Source organism: Corvus hawaiiensis, chromosome 3 (assembly GCF_020740725.1).
Source record: "Corvus hawaiiensis isolate bCorHaw1 chromosome 3, bCorHaw1.pri.cur, whole genome shotgun sequence".
NCBI classification, from domain to species: domain Eukaryota; kingdom Metazoa; phylum Chordata; class Aves; order Passeriformes; family Corvidae; genus Corvus; species Corvus hawaiiensis.
This window is the reverse complement of record NC_063215.1, coordinates 933,704-961,265: the sequence shown is the minus strand read 5'-3', so window position 1 is coordinate 961,265 and position 27,562 is coordinate 933,704. Positions and strand designations below refer to the sequence as shown.

Below are 27,562 nucleotides of genomic sequence, written 5' to 3'. Positions count from 1 at the left end.
ACACTGGACACTGAAGCCAGGCCCCTCCACCCCAGATCCACAGGGAATACTGCCCACAACTCCACTTGTACCTGTGCAGGTTCAAACCCTGCACGTCCTGATGGATTACAGAATTATTGGCTCAGGGGATTTGTGTTCCCAGCTGTCTCAGATGTAAGATGTTAACAAATAGCCAGGACCTGCATCAGCAGAACAGCTTCAAGTCCATAATCACTTCCCTATGACTTTACACCTTCCCAAGCCCCTGCCAAGGGCTTGCCGAGATCCCTCCTCTGCCACTAAATCACAAAGTGACTGTTCCTCACAAGTGACAGACCCACAGCCACCAGCACGAGAGGGAGGGAGAAAGTTATTTTCCAGTCCATTGCAGAGCTACAAATGATGAGCTGGCCCTTTTCACACAGCCTGAATTTTGTTTGCATTCCTTTCAAACAAAGCCCCCATTGAGCACGGGGAGGACTCTGGGAGGACTCTGGGCGGGAGGAAGCGGAATGTAGGGCAGGAGGAGGGCACGGCTGGGAGCTGGAGCCTGACAGGCATCCCGAAGGCACATCCCACCCCATCCCGCAGGCACATCCCACCCTGCAGGGATAACCCACGCAACACGGCACGTCCCACCCAGCACAGGCCAAGAGCAGCAGAGAAAAAACTGCATTTTGTCTGTAATTCATTAATAATTGCTGGGTACACACTGCAGCAGCACCACGTGTGCTCAGCTCAGGGAAGAAAAGCAAACGTGCACAAATTCATCCTCAGGTCCATCAGGGCAAAGGAGCTGGGAAGGGGCTGGAGCCCCAGGAGCGGCTGAGGGAGCTGGGAAAGGGGCTCAGGCTGGAGCAAAGGAGGCTCCGGGGGGACCTTGTGGCTCTGCACAAGTCCCTGACAGGAGGGGGCAGCCGGGGGGGTCGGGCTCTGCTGGCAGGGAACAGGGCCAGGAGGAGAGGGAACGGCCTCAGGCTGGGCCAGGGCAGGCTCAGGGTGGATATTGGGAACAATCCCTTCCTGGATAGGGCTGTCCAGCCCTGGCACAGCTGCCCAGAGCAGGGGTTGAGTCCCCATCCCTGGAGGGATTTAAAGCCCCGTGGATGTGGCACTTGGGGACACGGGGCAGTGGTGGCCCTGGCAGTGCTGGGGGATGGTCAGACCTGATGGTTTGAGGGTGCTTTTCCAGCCTCAGTGACTGTCATTCAAATCTCGTGTGTTCAAGCCACCCAGCTTCGTGCCACAGGCTCTGACAACAGGCAGGGTTTTTAAGTGTGTACTCAAAGAACAGCTCTCAACACCTGAGCTCCCGTGGCAGAACTCAGGGCACATTCCCATCTCCTGAGGAGCACCAGGAGGTGTCTGGACGGCCGTGCCCAGCTGTGCCACTCCCAGGGCTGTGTCACCCTGAGCCACAGCACCTTCTCCAAGAGTATCACCTGACTACAAAGTCAAGGAATGTTTTGGGCTGGGACTTTAAAGCCCATCCAGTCCTACTGGATGGGACAGGGACACACCCTCCACCATCCCAGGTTGCTCCAAGCCCTGTCCAATCTGGCCTTGGACACTTCCAGGGATGGGGATGGAGATTATGGTTGGATTATCTAGTCTGTAAATCTGTCAGCTATAAATGAAGTCACTGCACCACCAAAAGAGTTCAGGTTTTGTCTGGGTTTTATTTTTTAGTAAGATGAGGAGCCAAGGCTTTCCCTAACAGGTGTGTGTTTGTGTAATCCATGTGTTCTTCCACAGGTATCCACAGAGCTGGAATCCAGCAGTGCCAGTGTCCCAGGCACAAACAGCCCCTGGCCTGGGGTTTGCTATTGCCCCTCCAAAAATAAACTCTCCTGTCCAAGCTTGCGCTTCCAAAAACTCTCACACCAAGTGAAATCGTTGTCCCAGCAAAGTCCCAGCGCCCAGTGCTGGGGACAAGACCCGGAAAAACCAACACTGAGACCTTGTTCTGTGCTGAAGGGTGAAGGAGGGAGAAAACAGTTCCTAGAAAACCTCTGGAAAGTAGTGTTGGCACTTAAAACGTAGAGTGTGGTTTGGGATGCTGTTCATCCACACTGTGCAGGTCTGAATCCCTTGCAGAAGAAATGTTTTGAAAGACTTAAGTAGTAACTGAGATCATTAAGAGCTTAATTAAAAGCAGAACCCTCAGCTCTTGCCTGATGCGCTTGTGCTGGGCTTTCCTTGGAAAGGGAAAGTGGATTTACTGCTGAAGCTTTCTTACGAAATAATTAATAACTATCTTAACTGCTAACCAAGGGTAACGGCTGCCTGCTCTAAGCGAGTGACACCGCAGCATTAAAGCTTCTTTGCAAGAGCTGCATTGTCTTGAACGAGTTTAGAGTTCTGGACCTGATATATTTGGGAAGTTTGTTACTGCGAGGGCTTGGAGGACTAAGGAGGAATTTCCGCATGGAAAGGGTGCTCAGGCCTTGGCAGGGGCTGCCCAGGGAGGTTTGGAGTGCTCATCCCTGGAGGTGTCCAAGGAAGGGCTGGAGGTGGCACTCAGTGCTCTGGGCTGGGGACAAGGTGGGGTTTGGTCACAGCTTGGGGTCAATGGCCTTGGGGGTCTTTTCCAAACCCAGGGATTCTGGGATTCTGCACCAAGGTTAATACATCTCTCTCGAGACTTGGGGGACCTCAGGATGAAATAGCTGTGCTTAGAAAGACCAGACAAAGCTTTCCACCCCCAAGTTAATTTGGCAATTTTAACAGCTCCCAGACTTAATTATTGCTGCATTTTCCTGCTGTTGTCAGTTCTCTTTCACTGTATTTTTGTTATTTAAATAAAGGCATTTTGGGGCTGTTTCCTGGCCCTGGGTAAGCTCTAAGCACACCTGGAGGATCCCAGCTCCACACTGACTCCAGGTATGGCACATCCTGTGCTCCTGGTATTGCTGTGCGTCCCGAGGCCTCGTTCCTTCACACTTTGTGAATGGGAGAGTTGTTAGTGAAGACAGCAGCACTTTCCTTCTGCCTGCCCAGGCACCTTCTTTGCTCAACATAGGAATTTCCAAAAAGTGAGGCAGTAAAGACAAAGTTTATGCCTTTCTGTGGCTATTAAAGCACTTGCTAGAGCTGGGTTGATGTAGGGAGGTGTTCCAGGCCAGGCTGGATGGGGCTTGGAGCCACCTGGGATAGTGGAAGGTGTCCCTGCCCATGGCATGGAGCTGAGCTTTCAGGTCCCTTGCAACCCAAACCAACCCATGATCCATTCTGTGATTACGCTGCCTGGCTCCAATTCCTGCAGCCCCTCTCAGCTCCTTGGGGGGGCTCCTCTGCCTTGTCCATGGGAGATACGAAAGGAACAGGCCTCCATCACTAAGGGCCACTTTTAAGAATCACAGCTCTCTGATAAGGGTATTTAGGAAGGAGAAACTGAAGCTATTCCCAGCCTCATCCTTTGGCAAAGGCTTGAGTGAAAGCCTGGCTTTTATCAGGGAGCCAAACTCAGCCGACGTGGGAGGGAGTGGGAAGCTTTAGGCTGGCTGGGACAAGCCTTGGCACTCATGGCAATTCCTCCTGCAATCCGGCTTTGCCACCTCTGGCAGCCAGCACAGCGCCCAACTGCAGAGGGGAGGAACCACTGGAACGGGGCTCCAAAGGGAGCTGGAACCCACACTGTCCTCCCCCAATCCCAACAGCTTCTCTAACAGGAGGATCTCTGACCATCAGTGCTTTGGGAATTCTTCTTTCTCCGGAGAAAGCTTCAACAAAACAGCACGAGGGGTCACTAGGCGAAGTCTCAAAACTCACTCCCTGACAATGAAATTATCAGAGAGACGGCGACGAGGAAACCTGAAAGCTTGGGATCACCTGGCTTCTTTTAAACAGTACCAGGAACTTCCAGATCCAGGTAAGGAACTGACACTTCAGGCCATGGCTACTCCTCCTAACAAAACATTTATTCATCAGGAGTGAGGGACTGCACTGCATTTGAACCCTTCCTTGTGTTCAGCCCTGATCACGTGTAGCATGGTCAGGCACATGGGAAGGAAGGTGGGAAGAGGGAAAGGCAGCCTGATCAGCAACAAAAAACCAAGGATGGAATCAAAACAAGCCTATGGATGCTCTGGGGTCTGACAAGATGCAAACACATGGTGCTGCTGGTTTAAACCCAGCAGGCAGCACTAATTCTGTTCATGTCTTTGCAGGAGGATGCCCAAACTCCACAGCCCTGCACACACCCTGTTCTCAGAGCTCAAACACACTTAATCCCCTGAGTAAACAGCAGAGTAACTCAGTAAACCCAGCAGCTGCTCCTCCTCCTTCAGGGGAGAGCTCCTGCACACGCAGCTCACCTGCTGGTGTGTGTGTGCACACAGAATCCCAGCACACACATCCCCTGCTTCCCACACACATCCCCGGGAGAGCAGCCATTCCTGCATGGATCCTTCCTACACTTACATGTGGCAAGGAATTCTTTGAGGAAATAGAAAAAGTAGCATTCATCAAATCCCAGAATGGTTTGGGTGGGAAGGGACATTAAAGCTCATCTTACCCCACTCCATGCTGTGGGCAGGGACACCTTCCACTATCCCAGGGTGCTCCAATCTCCATCCAGCCTGGCCTTGGACACTGCCAGGGATCCAGGGGCAGCCACAGCTGCTCTGGGAAACCTGTGCTAGGGCCTTCCCAAGGGGAATATTGGGATTCCTTCCCAATATCCCTGTCCTCTGCCTGTGGGAAGCCATTCCCCTTTGTCCTGGCACCCTCTGCCCATATAACCCAGCCAGCCATGGAGAGCCGAGGACCAGAGAGGAATCTCCCCCCCTGAACACCTGGGCCAGACAACCCAAGTGCTGCTGCTGGCCAGAGCCAAGCCCACACAAAGAGCTGCAACCCAAGTTATAAATAATGCAGAGCCCCAGCACACGCTCGGGGGGTCTGCTGGGCCACCCTGCACATCCCCAGCCCTCTCAACTACAGGCTACTCCCACCCTGCTCAGACCCAGCATAAACGCTCCCCAAAGGGCTCCAGTTTGTGGTACAAACTGCCATGGGAGTTCCCTCAGCCTCCCAAGCTGCAGTGACTCAGGACTCCAGGGGCAGGATAGGGAGTACCTGCCTGACTTGTTGAGACACAGAGCCCAGTGCCCGGAGCGGGAGCAGAGCTCGGCAGAGGGAGCAAAGGGGCCCCAGGAAATGAACAGAGGCAGGGCAGGGCTCCAGAGACCCTGGGCTCCCACAGCTATGGGGAGAAGCAGGAGCAGCCCTGGGAACAAGCCAGAGAGTATCAGTCAGCACAGTGACACTGGAATGGCCTCCTGGCTGTCTTTGCTCTCCTCTCCTACACCTTCAGTTCCATCATTTCTGACATCCCATGACCAGGAGTGTAACAAAGAACGCAAGCTATGAGTAAACCATGGATTTATAGGTTAGCAAAGCAGAAATTCGGTGATTCAGGTGTTTCACCTTCTCTGCAGGAAGTTTTTCCCAGTGCAGTGTGCAAACCAGAGCTGCAGCAGGAACTCACTCATCCTGCTCTGCAAGGTTTCAAGTCGTGACAGCTCAGCACTGACAGAGCACCTGCAGCTGCATCTGAGTAGAGTTAACACACACCTCACATGAAGTAAAGTATCACACACCTCAGCTGAAACCTTGGGAAATGTGCACTTAGCTCATTTACAGAACACAATCCTGGAATCGTCCACGCTGGAAAAGACCCCGAAGATCACAGAGGCCAACCATCCCAGCGGTCTAAGAAAGCTCCACAACTGGGTAACAGAAACTTCCCCCTGAAGGTGAAGGTCCTGCCTGGGAGCCTGGTTTGGATCAAGCTGGGCTTGGCAGGACCATGGGAACAGAGTCAAGTGATTTATAATGACTTTAATTCCACCAGCCACAACTGATGACACGAGCAGTGTTAACAGCTTTTTCCCAAACATCCAGTCCCTGGTGCCGACCCTCCCATCCTCAGTCCATCACCCAAAGGCCTCTCCTTCCCCAAAAGCTCTCTCATCACCCACTCACCAAAGCACTCCTTGCACCCTCTGCTTTTTCCCCCTGAACCTGGGCAAACATTCCCTGCTTTATCCCAAGGTCAGCAGCCTCCATCCATGCACACCATGACGGCAACAGCTACACAGAACTGCTTTTCTGGGTGACATTCACAGTAAGAGCAGAGACACTCCCATGGGAATAGCTGTATCCAACTGCTGGGGATCCACGGGACCTGCAGTATCCTGAAAACTGCTATTCTGTAGAGCAGGTATCAAGAACAGGAATTATGACCAGATCTCGCTCTGTAAAGATAAGTTAAAGACTCTTATCCAGTGACATTTGCTAGCATGAGTGTGTGTATCTTAAAAAAAAACTTATTTAATTCCAGCATCTATTTTTAGGAATGCAGTACATTCCCAAAATCCAAACGAAGCACTTTAGCTTTTAACACAAAATTTGCTAAATTACAGATTCTTAAACCCAAGTGTATCTCCTTGCCAAGAGGCTGCTCAAGCTCTACCAGCCCCTCTTAGCGACCCCCTGGCTCTGTCCTGAATGCTCCATTTCCCAGTACTTTATAAAACTGCCCTTCCAGGCTGAGTTTCCCCAATCCCACACCAATCCAGAGAAATTCCAGAGCTGGTGACGTAAGGCAGGACACGGGACAGGAGCAGCAGCACCAGCAGCACTGGTGCCAGATCGTCTCCTCCCAATTAATCTATTCTTAACGAAGCAGATGACAGTCCTGCGAGACAGCAGCTCCTCGAGGTGACCTACATTCCCCTCCTGGATGCATTTGTGTGCTTCAGTCGCTGTCACACACCCCCAACAGGGTACAGGGAGATCTGATTTATGCAAACCAGCCCTGACCAACCCATCAGGGGACTCGCTGAATATTCATTTTGGTGACAAATCCAGTACTCTGGCTTCTATCCCCCCAAATCCCAGGCTTAATCCCCCCCAGACAATAGGAGGCTGTTGTTATCCAGCCTGACCTGGTGTCTGGGAAAGGCCACGTGCTGGAAATTCATCCACATCTCTCTCCACTGCTGGGGAAGAATTTTGGGATCCTCCTGCCACCAGAGCTTCCCAAACCCATCTCATATTGCCCTTGCACCACCAACCAATTCAGAGATGAACAGCACTCCCAACTGCAGGACTCAGAACTCCAGGAGTGAAGGAGACCTTCCTAACCAGAAATTCCTTTCTGAAGTGCTCCTGTTGCCCTTCAAAGCAGCAGAGGAGCTGTGAGCAGCTGAGGTCTCTGCCATTGGCCCTTTCAGGGACGCACAGCAAATGCAGGGCACCAAAATTGTCTCACTGCAAGTCTCACCCTTCTCCATGACCATTTTTGAGATTTGTATTAAAAATCACAAACGAACACCTGAGGTGAGTCACTACAAAAGGCAATACTGCTGCCAAGAATTCCTTAAGAGCACCTGGCAGCAATATTAAAAAACATCAAAAATATGAAATGACCAAGGAGACAGAGGTGGAGGGGGCTGTGTGCTCCCCACACAGCAGGGTGCCACACCTCCGTGGCAGTGGGGACCTTCCACCCCTCCACTGCTCATCACCTACATCAAAATATTAACCCCTTCCAGGAGCAATCCTTGAGATCTCCTTTGTTACACCTTATTCCCTCCAACAGGGAGAAGTCCATTACCTTGCTATCACACACTGGATACTTGCAGATGTAAATCCTTTTATCAGCTGAACATGACGTTTTTCTTCTAAAAAGTACAGATTCTATCCACGCATTTAGGTCTGGGAAGCCACAGGGCTGTAAGGAAGCAGAGTATCGATACACCAGGAATTCCCTGAAGCTGCTGCTCCTCAAGCAGCACTGCTCATGTTGGATAGATGGATTACAACAGGAACTGCTGTTCAACACCACACCTGGCGTTAAAATCCAAATTATCAGGAGGTGGGAAAGGCCCTGGGACCACACAGCAGACATGGAGCTGAGGTCCCATCCCATGGATGTGCCTGGGAGGGATTTCCAAATGTCTCTTCCTCATTCAACAATGACACACAGGGCCTTCCCAAGAGCTCCACATTGACCCCGAGTTCCAGGTCCCTCACTCCATCTGCTGACCTGGACACAAACTGCCAGTCACAAATTTTGTACTAATCTTCGTAAATAAATTTCAGCTTTTCTGTAAAGTGAAGGTGACAGCTCCTCCAAGGGAGAAACTAAGGTGTGTGAGCTTAAAACCATTAGTTAGAGGTGCCTGCCTGGGAGGCTGGAAGGAAAGGGGACTCAAGGGACTGAAGTTAAATCCCCAACAGCTCAAACCAACCTGTTTCTACCTTCCCTTCCTTAAGGGACACCACATCCTTCTCCAGGTTCCCAGTAAGGGACAACGGCACACACAGCCACACCTGAGAAACTCAGTTCTCACAGATCATTCGGGTTGGAAAAGCCCTCCAGGATCATCGAGTCCAACTGTGCCCAATGCCCACCTTGTCCCCAGCCCAGAGCACTGAGTGCCACATCCAGGATTTCTTTGGGTACCTTCAGGGATGGGGACTCCAAACCTCCCTGGGCAGCCCCTTCCAGTGCTAATCCGGGGGATTAACAAACACATCCTTGGTGATTTCAGCTGGGGTGGAGGCTGAGGCAGCACCAAGGGACAACGTGGTTCTCCCACTCTGGGAAAGAACAGGGCAGGGGACCTGGGCAAGCTCCGGCTGCTGCAGCTGTGCTGGGACACTGCAGGGAATGCTGAGCAGTGCCCACAGCCAGGTCCCATGGCAGCCACCTGATGGCCACGGCAGTCCCTGGGACCAGAGCCTCAGCCAGTGGGCCAAGGCTTCGTGGCACAGTTCTGATCTGGTGGTTTGGTTCCTGAGCCAGCACTCTCCATATCAGCGCCTGGGCAAAGTTCGGGAGATAACCAGGGCAAGGAGCATTTCCCATAAAATGGAGCATTTCCCAAGTGCTGTGATCTGGACATGAAGAGACAGCCACTTCCAACAGCTCAGAATCCAACATGTTGAACTTCAGCACCCACTCAGCAGATGTGTTCAAGGCACAGCTGCCACAGGTTTTGGGAGCAGCGAGCGTACCTGGCATCCCAGCCATGCAGACAAACACTGGGATCCCAGACAATGGCGGAAGTTCAGAGAGAATTCCAGAACTGCTGGGGCTGGAAGGGACCTCTGGAGATCCTCCAATCCAACCAGGGTCACCTGAAGCAGGTGGGTTTGAAACGTCTCCAGAGGAGACTCCACGTCCTCCCTGGGCAGCTGTTCCAGGGCTCTGTCACCCTCCATGGACAGAAGTGCCTTCCATGTGGAGAAGGAACTCCCTGGGTTCCAGTTCATGGCCACTGCTCCTCGTCCTGTCACTGGCACCACTGAGCAGAGTCTGGCACCATCCTCTGGCACCCCCCTTGGAAGTATCTGCGTGCACAATCACTGTGGGGCAGCACCCGGTCACAGGCAGGGACAGAGGCCATTTCTGAGGCCAGAACCACGGATGGAACCTCCTCATCCTCTCCTCCCCAGCTGCCCTCAGCTCACTGACAAACACCAGTGCAACTTTTGTCCAGGGAGGTCTGACTTACCCACACTCCTCCCAGGGAAGGAGTTTCAGAAGTCACATGAAAGCACAGTTCAAATCTACATGTAAAAAACAATCTCTGTGCAGAAAGAAGGCTCCAGGTTCCTGCTGACACCACCTACACTGTCACTAAGGTCCCCGAGACCACAGCTTCAATACAAGCAGTTATTTCTTCCAGAAAAAAGAAATTTGATCATTTTGTTATTCCAGTAGCTAAACCTTACACAAGGCTCCCACAAACAAAACAAAAGAAAATGAACAAAGGAACTATTTTAGTGATGTTTTATGCATACCAAGAGACAAGAGAGACAATAAGGTTTTTATTCATAAGGTACTAAGGGGAAAAAAAAGGAAATGAAGCTCTAGCAAGAAACAGAACTTTCTTCAGAGCTGTTCCCATGCAGCAGTAACCTCTGCTCAGCATCAGTTAATTCCAGGTTTGAGGGCTGATTTAATTCCCTGCCATTACATCTTTCATTTTCCAATATATTCAATTAACTCTGGTCCAGGCACCTTTACCAGCCCCTATTTTTAGGGAGGGCATCACATGAAGCAGCTGCATCGCCTCATCAATCCCACTGTCAGGAGCCCATCACAACCCACACCCAAAATCACAGCAGGGAGAAGTCTGGACTCCAGACAGACCAGTCTGCAATTGGAATTCTACTCTAAACCACCAAGGACATGAATTAAATATGTTCAAGTTCAATTACAGCCAATTAAATCAGTTTTCATGCATGTCTCACCCTACTTAAGCTATATTTGTTAGCTAGGAAATAAATACAGTACATGAATCTGCTTTCACATAAACTGCTATTTATGAAGCACAGAATTTGTCACTACTTGCTGCAATGGTAATTTTGCCCTCAAATTACATAAAAATAAAATTCAAGTTAACACTTATCCTGGCTAATTTATACTCAGCAGATGGACAAGGCAGATAACACATAAATGAAGGGGAGTGAATTCATTCAGAAAAGCATCAGCTTTACCAAAGAGGAGGTGCTGTGTTGGGGAGGTCATTAAAAGATTCAGCCACTCGATTCACTGTCATGGAATCACCGAATCCCAGAATGGTTTGGGTCGGGAAGGATCTTAAAGCTCAACCTTGTTCCATGGGCAGGGACACCTTCCCCTGGACCAAGCTGCTCCAAAGGGATGCATGTGACGATTTACTGCTGGAAAATCCGTTTCTGTTCTCACAAACACAGAATAATACCATTATGTCTGAGAGCATCCCAAGCCAGGCTGCCCAGGGCAGAGAGTTCTGTCACTGCTGGCACCAAGCACACGCTGCCATCAGTGAGGCACCAGCACTGCCACCCCACATGTGACCTCAGCATCATTCCTGCTCACAAAGGGCTGGGGACACGCTGTGAGCCAGCCCTTGCTGGGTGACATTTCCAGCAGGGAATGGCTGATTAAGGACACAGGCTCCAGGAACACGGCTGCGCCCAGTGTTCCTGCAGGATGTTCCCTCCGAGGCTCCAGTACTCAATAAACTCAACAGGTGTTAAAGAACAGCTGCCACCTCACTGGGGATGTTCCCAATTACTGAACAGCAACTCACACATCAGGAAAACCTTTCATTCATTAACCCCTCAGCACCAATAAAAAGCACGGCAGCAGGTTCTGATCTTTGGTTTACACCAAGTTCTAGGAGCCTGTAAGGCAATTCCTACACATCAAGGTAAGGGCACAGCGTGACCATGGGAGTTCCTCCAGCTCCCAGTTCTTGGAGGAGGTCAGCTATTGGAACACCAGATGTTTCCACCCAAGCTCTAGTTCTCCAGCAAGTGAGAAGATGAGTGGCAGAGCTCTCAAGTTCATCAGCAGGGAAAAACCTTGAAATAAAGGCCCATTGTTATGATATTGCCCCAAAGCATCACATTTATCAGGCAGTTTTATCATCTTTTTTAGCTATTATTGATACTGCAACAGTCAAACTGAACTCCCAGAAAAAGCCTGAGAAACAGGAATAATGAGCTTTTGAAAATGTGGAAAAAACTGAAAGAATGTCACACGACACACCAAGAATCAAAATTTCCTGCCACCCCAAAACACCGGCATGTCCCGAGGCAGCACTGGAGACTGCCAGACTTGTTTGGATTTTTTAGTTTGCTGCACTCTGCCAGAAGGTTCACAGAACCCCACAGAATGGTTTGGGTGGGAAGGGACACTAAATCTCATCCAGTGCCACCCCTGCCATGGGCACAGACACCTTCCACTAGCCCAGCTTGCTCCAAGCCCTGTCCAACCTGGCCTTGGACACTGCCAGGGATCCAGGGGTAGCCACAGCTGCTCTGGGCAACCCGTGCCCCTCAGCACCCTCCTGGGGACCAATTCCTTCCCAATATCCCATCCACCTCTGCCCTCTGGCAGTGGGAAGCCATTCCCCCTCGTCCTGTCCCTCCATCCCTTGCCCCAAGTCCCTCTCCAGCTCTCCTCAAACCCCTTTAGGTGCTGGGTGTCCCAACTGGTGCTGCCTGAGCCTGCTGCTGAGGACAAAAGGAGGTCAACACTGATCACAACAGGGAAAACTTGATGTGGGTATTGGGAAAAAGTTATGCTGCAGGTGGTGTGAGACTGGAACAGAAATGCAGAGAGGTGCTGGCACTGCTGTCCTTGGGGCAATGAGAGACCCCAGGCAGCCCAAATTAACACGGCCCTGCTGTGAGTGGACAGAAGCACAAAGTCCGTGCTCCACAGGCTGCCTCAGCCTTGCTGTTGGTCCTGGGTGCCAGGACAGGACCTGAGGTGGGGATCCCATTTCCCAGGGTGTCAGAGCTGCTCTGGCTCCCATCAAAAGCCCTGCAGTCAGGAGAGATTCCTGCCGGACAAGGTCTCCTTATGATCATCAGAGCATCTGATAGTGGCCACCAGCTTTGAAAGAGCTTCCAACCCTGCAGGTGGGCGAGAGGCAGAAAGAGCAGGCAGCAGAGGTGGTGTGAGATGTCCTGCTCTGAGCATGTGCAGGTGTTGTTCCCCAGCTGCTGCTGGAGCTGCCGCGCTGTGTGGTCACAGCGACTGTCAGCGCTGTGGTTTGTCACCCTGGGGCTCGTGGGGCTGCTGCTGCAGCTGTTGGCAGAGCTCTGCTGCAACCTCAGCTCTTTTCCTGCAAATCCTGACGTTGTTCTCTGACACAGTCCACGGCTGGATGGGGCTCGCAACAACCTGGGATGGTGGAAGGTGTCTCTGCCCATGGCAGGGGGTGGAATAAGACGAGCTTAAATGCTCCTTCCAACCCAATCCGTTCTGTCATTCCATGACCCAAACCCAGGCAGCTCCATCTCCTGCTCTCTGGCTGGGACAAGGACGCTGGGACACATCCCTGTGGCACATGGCCACCTCAGTTGAGCAGACACTGCCAGTCTAACGCTGTTGCAGGTGGAGTTTCTGAGCCCCTTTGATGGAACCCACAGCATTTCTGCTCACTGAAGCAGGAATGAGACACAGCAGACTTCCCAGAGAACTCACATTCCTGGTCCATGCTGTCCCAGACAGACCAACAGGAAGCACAATTCCCAAAGAATAAGACATGAGTTACCTTTGCTTTCATCAGAGATTTGTGTAGCTAAAATAACTAACTTCGTTGTTTACTGGGAAGATCAAAAAGTTCCATGGAGATGAAAGCACTTCCCAGCACGCTCAAGGAATCAGGAGCGTCGGAGGGACTCCCTTAACCAGCAATTAGACAGCTGTGCTGAGGCTCCACATCTGAGCTCCCTCTCAAGTGACAGAGGCACACGCACGTCCTGCCACGTGCAGAGATGGAGGTGACAGCTCAGCTTCTAACGAGCTCGTTCTGCCACAGCAATCCCACTTCGGAGAAGGAAGAGGAGAGGATGGACGAGACACAGTCTGCAGCAAGCCTTGGAAGGTGTGAAATCAATGTTGCTACCCGAGGAACTGGAAACTTCTGGGTACTGCTATCAGCATTTTAATGACCTAAGTTCAGACATTTATTATAGATCTGCAGTAATGAAAGTGCAGTCGAAGTGATGCCCTCAGGGAAGTCACCTGGCAGGGAGATTTGGTGGTGAGGAAGAACAGGTACCATGGCCATGGCTAGAAGGGCAGGAGATGACACCTGGCACGTGAATACATCAGACACCAGTAGGTGAATTCCTATGTCCAGGCGCCCAAAGTCAGTAACTGAGCACCTGAAGGGAAATGTAAAACCACCTTTACTGTAGAAGATTACGATGCTGGTGAGACCCACTTAAGACACAACCATCTCAGGGGCAGAATAACTTATTTGGGACCAGGTACAACCCGTTCAGGGAATGTTGTCAGGAAACAGAGGCAAGAGCTTGCTCCCAGAATGGCTCATCCGTGCAGATGAGCCATGACAAAGCCCAGCTTTCCTGAACCTTCCATAAATCCAGTGGGTGGTAGCGTACCCTGACCCAGCCCAGGTCAGACACCCATCTGGACACCCTGAGATGACACCTGAACTTACCAGAGCACCACCCACCCGTGGAACCACGGCTTTTAAGGGTTCTGAAGCTCAGCTCTTGGGCCAGGACAGCCTCCCCAAGCATGACACTGATCCCAGTCCCCCAGCACCAAAGGAACTCCCAGTACACACAGCAGCAGCATGCCATGCCAGAGCTGTGCTTTTGGGAAGACACCATTTCCAACACCCCTCCTGGTCCAACGACAGCTTCAGTAGATCCAAACATGAAAGCACACCAGTTTGAAAAGCATCCTTGAGGAAAAAGCTGTACAGTGTGGATATCACTGTAGGAATTCCATACCCATCGGCTCTCAAGCAAGGAGGCCTCTCTCTGGGAGCATTAAGTGAGATTTTGGAAACGCAAGACACAAATGAGTATTTCTCCAGGTTACACAGCACAGAACAGCCACAATCCCAGCGGGAAAGAAAGCCTGGAGTTGTTTTAGCTACAGAACAGAACCAAAACATGCAGAGACTTTAGTTAAACCCACACAAGACTTGTAGTCAAACCCACACAGAAAGGAAAACCTACACAGTTGAGTTGCACCGAAACACCAGACGTTCCAGACAACTTGCAGCAGCAGCTCTGGTCTCTTCCCTGTTCTCCAGGGCCAGACAGGGAATTCCCTCAGCACCAGGAATTTGACAAGCTGGTTTTTCACAAAGCATTTCTGAAGTACCTTTCCCCCTCACAAGAGTTACACAAACCAAGGCTAAAATCCTTCTCTACTCTGTGCCATCAAAAAGTCATAGAGCAAAACAGGCACTGGCTGCCACTGCCCGGAGAATCCGTGCAACCTGCTCTGCTCCCATGTCCTGTCTGGGCATTTCTCAAGCCCAGGTGGGATGAACTTTCCTGGCAGAGCAGCCCTCTCCCAGCCACCATCCCTCCTGAGGTTCTCCAGCTCACTAACAAGCAAGAACACGCTGGCTTTCTGTGCTCCAGGGAGGAGAAGCACGGAGCAAGCTACGGGCACCCAGGGCGGGGAGAGCCCACGCCCTGCTCCAGGGCTGCCAGGAGCAGGGACACGGAGCGGGGCCTGCCGAGGCAAAACCCCTCACAGGCAGCACTGCTGGACTACAGGCAGCCACATCTGCCTGAAACTCTTCAAGGGAGGGTTGATTCTTCCTATCCCCTGATGAGGTTTTCATCAACAGGCTCTCAATCAATCCCCTAATTAAATATCAGTATTGACTTGAAGCATGGAAAAAATCAAGTGTTTTCTCAGGATAAAGAGAATCGTTGAATCACAGGATGGTTTGGGTGGGAAGGGACCTTAAAGCTCATCTCATTTCACCCCCTGCCATGGGCAGGGATACCTTCCACTATCCCAGGCTGCTCCAAGCCCTGTCCAACCTGGCCTTGAACACTTCCAGGGATACAGGGGCAGCCACAGCTTCCCTGGGCACCCTGTGCCAGGGCCTGCCCGCCCTCACAAGAAGAAAATCTTCTACAAGAGCATAACAGATTTTCTTTTGAAAGACAAACCAAGGAGTCAAGAGCAAATCACTTCTCTGCACCTCCCAGTTGTGTTTATCACTCAACAAGGCACTAAAAACTAATCATTGGCTACTTAAAACAAAGGCTGTGTTCTGTGTTCCTGCTTAGCAGTTCATGAACAAGTTTCTACCAACACCAACAGACATTTCCCTTGGCCTCTGAAAATTCACACACAGCCCACAGATCATACAGCCTGTCACAAGAAGCTACAGGCTTGTGCTCCAAACCCGAACACACATTACCCTAGGAAATATCAGTGGCTTCCTAACTCTTCATCTCTGTCACTGCTGAAGTGACAGCTCAGTCCCCTCCTGGAAACAGAGCTGGCTTAACTGGAGCAGCCAGCCCGGGCCCTCTCCTTCCCCTGCACGGCTCCTGATCGTACTCAGCACACTCGGGGAGCAGCTGCCCATGAGTTTCAGCTGCACATCAGCAGCGTGTCAGCGCAAGGACAGAGGAGCAGCAGGGCTGCCAGCACAGGACTGTGCCCGAGGAAGCAGCTCCGCAGCGTTCGCGTCCTTCCCTGACCGGCTCTGCCCGAGGCACCAACAGCAACAGCACCGGGAGAGGAGCAAGCCCAGTTTAGGGTTTGTTTCATACTGGGGGCAGGGAGCAGAGGCGGCCAGGCACTGGAAATGCTGCCAAGAGTTTTGTTAATGTGGAACTGCAACCAGAAAGTGAAATTTCATGGGGAACCTCTCAGGCCCAGGGCAGTGCCCGTCCCCTGTGCTGGCACTGCTGGGGCACCTCCAGTGCTGGGGGCAGCTCTGGGCCCCTCCTGACAGGAGAGACCCTGAGGGGCTGGAGCGTGTCCAGGGCAGGGAAAGGAGCTGGGAAGGGGCTGGAGCAGCAGGAGCGGCTGAGGGAGCTGGGAAAGGGGCTCAGGCTGGAGCAAAGGAGGCTCAGGGGGGACCTTGTGGCTCTGCACAAGTCCCTGACAGGAGGGGGCAGCCGGGGGGGTCGGGCTCTGCTCGCAGGGAACAGGGACAGGAGGAGAGGGAACAGCCTCAGGCTGAGCCAGGGCAGGCTCAGGGTGGACAGCAGCAGGAATTTCCCCATGGAAAGGGTGCTCAGGCCTTGGCAGGGGCTGCCCAGGGAGGTTTGGAGTGCCCATCCCTGGAGGTGTCCAAGGAAGGGCTGGAGGTGGCACTCAGAGCTCTGGGCTGGGGACAAGGTGGGGACCGGGCACAGGTTGGACTCGATGGGCTGCGAGGGCTTCTCCAGCCCCAATGATCCTGGAATTCTGAGTACAAACACCACCTACTCCGCTGTTTCCGTGTCCCCTGCTGCCGTATCACTCCACCAGCACAGATTTGGAGGGTAACGTAAGGAGCCCCATCAGGGAACTGATCCAGCTCAGCTGAAAAAACAGCCACGTTACACAAAGAAGTTTCCAGCCAGCTCGGTTCCTCAGCTCTTCACCACAGCCATCCCCAGTTTCTCATCAGCTCTGTGAGGCGTGTGCAAAACTGCTGCTCATTATTCACAGCCCTAGATGAGAAAAAAAACCAAAACGCACACAAACAAAAACCGCAAAAACCCCTACCAAATAAAACCAAAACCAAACCACCCTACTCGTACAGTATCACACAAGCCCAACTCGCTCTGTAGCCCTTCTCCCGGGTGTCCCAGCAGATAGAGGAGAGGACAACCCCTCTCCAGGCCAAACAATACTCGTCCAGCCTCCAGCAGCCAAGAGCCGAGGGGATTCCCAAGCTCCAGCCTGCATCCAGAGCACTGCCACTGACGCACCCACTTCCATTTCCTACTTTCATTCTGAACCCACAGATCTTTTCCCCTCCAAAATTCCCCTGGCAGCCAGTTCTGCAGCGCAGCCACCTCCAAGTGGAAATGACTTCGGCCTCTCCTGCTGCCTGATGGGTTCACATCACGGAAATGACTGAGCAGGAGTTGGGCCAGGGTTTATTGGGGTTTTTCCTTGTCTAATTCACCTGCTCCATGGCAGGAGTCAGAAGCAGATGGAGCCCACAGCCCGGGCACAACATGAACACAGCTCACAGCTGCTGCTGCTCCGGTAGGCTGTAGGTATGATACAGAAACAGGATATAATCATGGAATGGTTTGGGTTGAAGGGGCCTTAAAGCTTATCCCATTTCACCACCTGCCATGGGCAGAGAGATCTTCCACTAGACCACGTTGCTCCAAGTCCTGTCCAGCCAGGCCTGGAACACTTCCAGGGATGGGACATCCACAACTTCTGGGAACACGCAAGTCAGTACTTCCAACTGTTGTAGTAACCCCCCTTTTTTTTTCTGGAATCCTGAAACTACTTGTTTTTCAAACTTCATTGCAACCCCTGCACAGCAACAGCATCTTCACCATTCAAACCATCCTTTGTTTCCCAAAATTGGCCAAGTTTTTCCCCATTCTCTATCTGGGGATCCTTCCTTCTAACATTAATATATCACAATCCTGAGTGAACAAATCCTCCCAGGATGCACAAACAAACTTGTATTTATTACTTGAGGACTCTTGAGGACTCATTTTTAAAAACTTCACTGCTTCAATGTGCCAATATCAAGTCATTTCAAAGCAAGTGGTTCCAACTCAAACCCACTTCTAATAAAGGCAAAAGAAATAATTAAAAAAATAATAATTTCATCAAAGTAGTTTTCCTATACTTCATTAAGATACCAGTTTTGCATGCTCCTGGCACAGCTTTGGTTGTGTTCAAAATAAAACAAACCTCAAAAATCACTGGTTTTTATCTCTGGATTTGTAGACTTGCAGCCAGGTGAGTAAAGCTCAGGAATACAGAATACAGCTGCACCTCCAGGAGGGGTTAAGATCCAGGTAAGTTTTACGTCCATTGGGAGCACTGGGGGGGAATCTCCCAATGCTTACACACCCTTTGTTCTCCTGAGCTGTTAGTAGAGATTTCATGGGAAAACATTTTTTGTGACTCATCTTAATTTGCATTGGACTTAGTCAGACAACAGTGATTACATGCTTAGGCTCAGTTCTGGCATTTAAATTTTTCAGCAGCCATCCTGGCCAGAACGGCAGACCCAGAAACAACCCTCTACCCTCGCTACCTTTTCCCAGGTGCCAAAGGCTGGACCCCTAGGAGCTCCACAAAGCGTGCACAGCTCCTACAGATCCTTTTTCCACAGCTCACTTCAAACCATCAACAACCTGACACACCGAATGCCAATAAAAAGATATTAAAAATGAAGATCTCAAGGATACACTGACTGGGAGTTACTTATCCTAATATTTTTAACATTCAAAATGAAGACAATCTGCTGGAAGCAGGAGTGGCAGCAGGGAAAGCACTAAAATGAGGAGGAGCACCAAGGAGCACCACCACTGCCCAGAGGCACAGCTGCACCCCCTCACTGACCCCGCGAGGAGTATCCCTAGAGCACAACTGAGAAGTCACCACAATTCTCAAAACCAAGTACCATAAAAATGATTTTTGCACTGGAGAATTGCTGGAGAACAGTTAAAATTTAAAATGGTTTGTGATGGACTAAGTCTTCCAAGAGTTATTCCTTTTGTACCTGCAAACAGCAGGGCAGCGCTGGAGGCCGAGGCCCTGCCCTCCCCAGGGAGGTTATGATGACTCTGGGATTTCTTGCAGAAATGCCATCTGGAATATTTATAGTGCCTGAGATGGGGCAATGAAATCAACTCACGCTGGCACCTCAGCACATCCAGAAGCTTAACTGCTGCTTTAGCAGGAAATATTAGATTGAAGTGACTCAAAGTCAAAGTGAGAGTATGTTGAATTACAGGGACAGCAAGTTATATCCCAGCAGCCATCATGCATCGAGATTAATCAATGTTCAATGATGAAATGTGAACAGAAGTTACTAACGTGAAGCAGAAATGCTGTGTGTCTTGCCTTACATATGCAAACAGGCCTTTGGTTTGAGAGAATTAAAACCTTTTCCCCACGCATCCACCTTAGACAGAGGCCAGTTTCAATATTCCTTGAGATCCTTCTTTTCTTTAAAGACTAAAGACTGAACCTTCCAGTGCCTGAAGGGAGCCTACAGAAGAGCTCAGAGTGCCCTTTGGACAAGGGCTGGGAGAGACAGGACAAGGGGGAATGGCTTCCCACTGCCAGGATTAGATGGGCTATTGGGCAGGAATTGTTCCCTGGGAGGGTGGGCAGGCCCTGGCACAGGGTGCCCAGAGCAGCTGGGGCTGCCCCTGGATCCCTGGCAGTGCCCAAGGCCAGGCTGGACATTGGAGCTTGGAGCAGCCTGGGACAGTGGGAGGTGTCCCTGCCCAGGGCAGGGGGTGGAACAGGATGGGCTTTCAGGTCCCCTCCCACCCAAACGATTCCAGCATTCTATGAACCAGTCCCACCACCAAACACTGCAGTACGTTTCACGTGCCGAACTATCCCAGGCTGCTGGTGGAGTCCTGAGCAAACCCAGAGCTGGGAATCAGAGCTGCTTGGGTTATTCAAACACAGGAGAGCCTCAGCCAAGGATCCAGTCACCTCCCGTCACCCACTGTGTACACAAGGGCTTTGGAAACCACATTTCCTTGTTGCGACAGGTCAAAGACTCCATCGGAGGTTTTCCCTGAAACTCTGCTCTTCCAGCTGCAAAACCAACCAGAGCTGCACAGCTGCTGAGCTGGGATTTCCCACAGCAGGACCCCCCATGGAAAGCCCCTTTTCAGGCTCCTGGATTGCCACTGCTGCTGCAGGGCCAACCTGGGGAAGTGCGAGAGCTGCAGTCACCAGCGGGAATTTGAAATCCCATTTTCAGCCAGACTGCTGCATCGCTTGGCAATAATGCAGAGAGAACTGAGTGGACATGGATAACTCAGGTATTTGGATTCTTCCCTCATGGATGGGCTGTTTTTCCCAAGGTGCTAATGGAGACTCTCCCTTTCAACTGACGTTGCCTGCACAGGACACTTCCCTCCAGGTTTCCACATCAACTTACAAAAGGACTATGGAAACAACACATTTAAGGCATCTTTGGGCAGTTAAACACCACACAGAGAACCTATTTGTACCCCAAAACCTGCCAAATTCCACTGTGAAGACACAAACCTGGCACACCAAATATTAACCAAAGGGTGGACACAGCTACCATCACTGGTTCAGTTCAGAATTCAGGGAATAAAACACCTCTGCTGTCCAGTTTAGGCACTCCAGAAACAAACAGCCACTGGTTTGACTGGTGGGAAACACTTTCAAAATGTCCATGTGCACACTTCCTATTAAACTTGGTGATACTCCTCTTGAAGGCCCCGAAACTGCAGAGTTGGACCAACAACTAATACTAATTACTAAATTACTAATTATTAAAAGCACGAGTTGTCTGGAGCAGGAGCCACTGCGTGCCTGCTGACTTCTTAACTATGACGTTGACTATTTTTAACTTTGGGAATTGAAATAAACCTTCCCAACGAACTCCAAAGGCAAGGAATGCCATGTGATCCCAGCGAGGATCTGCCAAGCAGTGCCAAAATACACCCTGGCCACAGCAGTAAACCCATCCAGCCTCCCAGAGCCATGGGAAGGGACAACATTAACAACTGTCACACAGTCCCCCAAAAATTCAGCAGAACATTGAGTCAAGGCCGTAAGAGGCAACAACTTTCTCAATGCTTAGTTGTCACAAAGATACTTTTTTTCACTTTAAATTTCCCAAGCCTTGCTTAAGAGAGTCTTTTTATGTGTTATAGTCCAAGGTGCAGTTTTTGGGTGACGTTTCAACACGGATGAGGAAGTGCACAGAATTTATACCCAGCACTAGATCTACACTGACACTCCACGTTCCCCCAGTGAACAGCTGCATGACCAGTGATTTAAGGGATTTATAGCAAGCACAAAAGTCAGTTCCAGCTCAAACTCCTCAAAATAATTTTCTTTTTTATCCAGATGTGGGTATCTGCACGCATTACACCAGTGGGTGCTGCAAGAAAGCTGAGACAGGAATTATCCTTAATTTCCAGAGCCAGTCACCAAGAAGGTGAGAAGCTGCTGAACTGAACTCTTCATCTGCAAAACAAGATGTTCAGGAGAAGGCAAACAAAACCCTGTGATATACCTGGGATGGAAGGATATTGGGTACCAGGCCTGTCCCATGGCACAGACTGCACGGAAAAGGCAAAGGCACATCCCTCTTTCATGATGTCAGAGCAGCTCTACCTTGGTCAGGAGCTGCTCAGCGAGGAAGGGCTGGAGTCAGCTTTGCCAGGAGCCCGGCCAAGGGGGGAAGGACAGCTTTGTTGGGCAAGAAAACAGACCCCACCCACGAGCACGATCGTTTCTGAGCCACATCAATAGCGGTGCAAACACGGGGACGGGGATCCCACCGCCCTGCTGCCCGCAGGGACAGGGATTAACGCTGATGGAAGGGGCCAGGTGGGCTCTGGCGGCTGGCGCAGGGCGTGGGGGACGAGCTGCCAGCGCAGCCCCCGCGGGGGGACAGCGAGGGTCGCTCAGGGTCACCCAGCGCGGAGGGAGGAACCAAACCCACCCTGCCGGGCGGCGGGGGCGAGGCGGCGTCGGGCGGCACCGGGGCGGCTCTGCCGGGGCTCCGCGTCCGGGATAAGGGGACAGGACGGGGACCCCAGGGGGACACAACGGGGTCCTGAGGGGTGACACAGGAACGGGCTGGGAAGCGTGACACAGGAAGGTCCTGGAGGGACACAGGGCGTCTTTGGGGGGATGCAGGAGTGGGGCTCGGGGGTGACACAGGCGGTCCCTAGAGGGTCACACAGAAACGAGGATGGGGGTTCCTGGCGGGGGGGGGGGGGGTCACAGGGGGTGACACAGGGGGTCCCTGGGGGGCTGGAGATAATACAAGGTATCCCTGGAGGGCGACACAATAACGGGGCTGGAGGGAACACCGGGGGTCCCCGGGGGTAATACAGGAACGGAGCTGGGGGGTACGGCGGTGGGAAGCGGGGTCTGCAGCCCCCCTGGGCGGAAAAGCACTGACCAATGGTGGAGATGAAGGTGGTGTTGAAGGCATCGTCGGAGAAGCGGAAGAGGACGCAGGTCTTGCCGACCCCCGAGTCCCCGATGAGCAGCAGCTTGAAGAGCAGGTCGTAGGTTTTCTTCGCCATGGGGGAGGGCGCGGCGGCCGCCGCCGCCCCTCCTCGCCGCCTCCTTCACCGGGCCCGGCCGCTCCCGAGGGCGGCGGCGACGGCGGAGGACGAGGAGGAGGAGGAGGAAGAGGACGAGAACGAGGAGGAGGAGGGGGCCCACAAAATGGCTTCCTGTGGCGGGGCGGCCTCGCGCGCTCCCCGCGCCCGCGGCTCCTCACGGGGAGGCGGCGGCGCCCGCCCTCATAACCCCGCGGTTCGCCCGGCTCTGCTCGGCTCGGTGGGCCCCGGTTCTTCCCGGCCCTTCCCGGTTCTCTCCCCGGGCTCGCGGCGGCTCCTCAGAGGCGCTGCCGAGGCTGCGCGCGCGGCCTGGGCCCCCCCACCTCGCGCACCGCGCAGGCCCGGCGGGGGCGCGCGCGCACACCGCTGTGACGTCACCGGGCGGGGGGGCGGGGGCGGTGCGGGTGACGTCACCGCGCGGCCCCGGAGTTCGTTTATTTTGTGCGGTTTTTGCTTTGATTCCCTCGCCGGGGCCGGCAGGAGATGGACAAGCTCCAGGAGCGGCTCCGTGGGAATCTCGTGGGGTTTAACGGGACCAAGGGCTGGTGCTGCACTCGGGTCGGAACAACCTCCCGGATCGACCCAAGCTGGGGAGGAGCAGAGGGAGAACAGCTCTGGGGAGGACTCGAGGTGTTAGTGCGTGAGAGGCTGGACATGCCCTGGCCCTGAAAGCCCCCGTATGCTGAGCTGATCCCCCAGCGTGGGCAGCAGGAAAGGGGGGATTCTGCCCCTGTGCTCAGGTGAGACCCCACCTGCAGAGCTGCCCCAGCCCTGCGGCCAGCAGCACAAGGACGTGGAGCTGCTGCAGAGAGCCCAGAGGAGGCCCCGGAGCTGCTCCAGGGCTGGAGCCCCTCTGCTCTGGAGCCAGGCTGGGAGAGCTGGGGGTGCTCACCTGGAGAAGAGAAGGATCCAGGGAGAGCTCAGAGCCCCTTGCAGGGCCTGAAGGGGCTCCAGGAGAGCTGGAGAGGGACTGGGGACAAGGCATGGGGGGACAGGACACAGGGAATGGCTTCCCAGTGCCAGAGGGCAGGGCTGGATGGGACATTGGGAAGCAATCCTCGGTCCCTCCTCCGCTCGGCCCCGCTCAGCTCGGTCCCTCCCCGCCGCGCCGCAGAACCCCCGCCTGATGACGTCACCGGCGGCCGCGCGAACCGGGGGCTGCCGGCCCCGCCCTTGCGCCGGCGCGAGCCCCGCCCCCCTCGGGGCTCGCCGCGCTCCCATTGGCTGCGCCTCCCTCCTCCCCCGGGGGTGGGGATGACGTCATCGCGGAGAGGGCACAGCGCGGCCGCGGGCGGGCGGGGCAGGGCGCGCCCCCTGGCGGCGGAGCCGTGAGGGGGCAGAGAGGCCGGAGCGGGATCCCGGCCGGAGCGGCTCGGGAAAGCAGAGACTGCCGGAATCGTGGAAAGGTTTGCGTGGGACGGAACCTCAAAACCCTTCTCATTCCACCCCCTGCCACAGGCAGGGACACCTTCCACTATCCCAGGTTGCTCCAAGCCCTGTCCTACCTGGCCTTGGACACGGCCAGGGATCCAGGGACAGCCACAACTTCTCTGGGTGGGCAACCTGTGCCGGGGCCTCACCGCCTGATGCCTTTTCCTGGTCTTAAAATCAAGAGTCAAACACGGTTAGAAGGGGGAAAGGGATTTTACCTTGGTAGTTATTTTAAGGATCCTTAGGTGCACACGTCCAGGTCATATGCACTGAAATGCACCCCGCTGAATATGCCTCAAAGATCGGGTATAACATTATAGGTGTTACTAATTAGCAGATCTGTCAAAGATTCCCCAATGAGATGCTCAAGTGAGCCCCCCTCCCCAAGGAACCGTCCCCTGGATGGTTCTATCTTGGTTTACAGAATGTGTTCTGGAGAGGACCTTGGGCTCTGGGGCACACTGATCCCCGGCTACGAAGCTTCTAAAATGTTCAATCTCTCAGCTTGACAAACAAGTCCAAGAATGTAGGCAAAAAGCACTAAGAACACAGAAGTTGTAAAAAGGTATAACAGGGGTATAAAAGAAAAGGCAAAAAATCTTCATGGCATCAGCCCTCACAGCCAAAAATTCCTTCCCAATATCCCTCTGGCATTCCCTGTGTCCTGTCCCTCCAGCCCTTGTCCCCAGTCCCTCTGCAGCTCTCCTGGAGCCCCTTCAGGCCCTGCAAGGGGCTCGGAGCTCTCCCTGGATCCTTCTCTTCTCCAGGTGAGCACCCCCAGCTCTCCCAGCCTAGCTCCAGAGCAGAGGGGCTCCAGCCCTGGAGCAGCTCCGGGGCCTCCTGTGGGCTCTCTGCAGCAGCTCCACGTCCTTGTGCTGCTGGCCCCAGGGCTGGGGCAGCTCTGCAGGTGGGGTCTCACCTGAGCACAGGGGCAGAATTCCCCCTTTCCTGCTGCCCACACTGGGGGATCAGCCCAGGACTGGGTGATTTCTAGGTGCCAGCACACACATCCAGGTCCTGCCCAGCCTCTCATCCACCAGCATTCCCAGGATGAACTGGAGGGGATGGCTCAGGCTCTGATGCAGCACAAGGAGCCCAAGGGCCTCCTGCACCTGGTGTGTTTGCAATGGAGCTTGTGGCAACCTGGACATGGGGAATTCCCTCACACCTCCTGCTCTTCCCACACAGCGGAGCAAACTTTCTTGCAAGAGCCAAGCTGTGGAATCACCACTAAAGCCACTGGAAGTGCTGGAGATGCCCCATCACAGGTTTCACACAGACCCAATGCTCCTCTCACATTGGATCCTGAGCTGTCCTTTGGTGTGACCCACCACACTGCCAACTGCAATTTGCTGTCATAATTAAGTATCCTGCCATCAGTAATTTCCCACTGCAGGATGAGTTATCTCAACTCATCTGGGGACAGAGGAGCTGCAAAGCTGGTAAAGGCCCTGGGGGTGCCAGTGGCTGGACACGAGCCCAGGGGTGCCCAGGGGGACAAGAGGCCACTGGCCCCGGGGCTGTGCCAGCTCTGGGCTGGCAGCAGGGCCAGGGCAGTGCCCGTCCCCTGTGCTGGCACTGCTGGGGCACCTCCAGTGCTGGGGGCAGCTCTGGGCCCCTCCTGACAGGAGAGACCCTGAGGGGCTGGAGCGTGTCCAGGGCAGGGAACGGAGCTGGGAAGGGGCTGGAGCAGCAGGAGCGGCTGAGGGAGCTGGGAAAGGGGCTCAGGCTGGAGCAAAGGAGGCTCCGGGGGGACCTTGTGGCTCTGCACAAGTCCCTGACAGGAGGGGGCAGCCGGGGGGGTCGGGCTCTGCTCGCAGGGAACAGGGCCAGGAGGAGAGGGAACGGCCTCAGGCTGGGCCAGGGCAGGCTCAGGGTGGACAGCAGCAGGAATTTCTGCATGGAAAGGGTGCTCAGGCCTTGGCAGGGGCTGCCCAGGGAGGTTTGGAGTGCCCATCCCTGGAGGTGTCCCAGGAACCCTGGGCATGGCACTCAGTGCTCTGGGCTATGGACAAGGTGGGCATCAGGCACAGGTTGGGCTGGGAGGGATTTTTCCAGCCTCAAGGATTCTGTGGAAAGGTTTCCTGTAAGTCGTGTCCCTCCCAAGGCACAGCTCTGACCACAGAGCCATCTCTATTGGGTGTTTTGGTTTCCCAGCTGTCCCCACTGGCAGTGGGGTCCCAGCCTCTGTCCCCAGCACCCTGAGCCCCGGCAGCACCTCTGCTCCCGAGCTGACACAGCACACGCAGGAGTCTGCGGCCTCACAGCGCAGGTTTATTTTTAGCCCTTTGCTGGAGCAGTGTAAGGGCGCTGCACAAACACTTCCTCTGCAACTGAGCAGATACAAGGGGAAAGCTCCAGTGTCCGTGGAGAGCTCCGTGGCACAGGCACTGCCCCGGATCCCGGCTGGGACCCACGGGCCAGTGGCTCCCAGGCACTCCTGGAAGGTCTGCCAGCACTGGATGTTTGCACCCCTGTTGACAAGAACCTTTTGTCCTAGAGAGCTTGCTCATGGACTTCAACACTTCAAGAAAGGTTATCTTTAGGATCCTAGAGAGGAAGTGGTACCACACAGAATCACAGAATCCCTGAGGTTGGAAAAGTGTTCTCTGTCTGTTGTGTAAGGCTGGCCCCTGTGTTAAGTTGTCCAATGTCATTCCATGAGGGAAGCAGTCCCTCAGGAGATGCCTGACCAAGGAGACAGACACCTTTGGTCTTGGTGGCTCAGTCAGGAGACCATCGCTGCAGGACTGGAAAATTTGGAGATGTCCAGGCAGAGGTGGAACAGCTCTCACAGCTCTCCCCACCACATCCTTCCCAGGATCTTCTGTCCTGATCCCCAGAGGACTCTGATCTGTGAGGAGGAGAAATTACCAAATTAGGAGGAATGAGGTATAAAGGGAGAGCCAGCAGGACCTGGCAGCCTCTTCCTGGGCTTTGCAGGGACAGCTGAGCAGCGGGAATTGCAACACCACGCTGGAGACGGGTGCCCTCCGGCTCTCCCGTGGGACAGCGCTGTGATTCACCAGCCATTGTGCAACAGGAGCTGGGCCTGGGGAGGTTGGCTGAGCCGAGCGTGACACACAGGGCTTGCTGCTTACTCACTCTCAGCCTCAGAGCAGGGCCCAGCCCGTGGTGCCGCTGGGATGGAAGAGCCTTTGTCACCCCGGAGCCACTGGGAACAAGTGGCTCTGTGTTCTGCAGCTCCTCCCCCAGCCAAGGCAGGGCTGGGGGCTCTGCTGCCGGGCATGGGCACAGGCCAGGCCATCTGAGGAGTTCTGGGACCAGCACTCCTGGTTGCTCACCTTGAAGGATGAGCTCCCATGGAGCACAGACCCTCCCAGCCCATGGACACCTCCAGCTCCCACCACTTCGGGAGTGCCTGGAACCCAAAACTTGTGTAAGGACAAGAGCCCCAAGGGAGCTGTTGAACAGCCCCAGATGCTCAGGTGTAGTCTGAGGAGGAACAGAAAAGGTGTTGAATTTGCTCCACCTGCTGCCATACAACATTGTCCTCTTAGCAGGGGTGGCCACGGCGTGCTCCCTGCTCCATGCACCCCAG

At 53.7% G+C, this 27,562-nt stretch overlaps 1 protein-coding gene across 1 annotated transcript in view; it reads right to left on the bottom strand.

The window, feature by feature from the left end:
* Positions 1–22,900, bottom strand: part of RAB10 (RAB10, member RAS oncogene family) — a 43,450-nt gene extending 20,550 nt beyond the window's left edge. The window contains exon 1 of the mRNA XM_048298179.1: positions 22,404–22,900. Within this exon, the coding sequence (XP_048154136.1) occupies positions 22,404–22,530 (127 nt within the window). The 5' untranslated portion in view covers positions 22,531–22,900. The remainder of the gene's footprint in view (positions 1–22,403) is intronic.
* Positions 22,901–27,562: the final 4,662 nt, after the last annotated feature.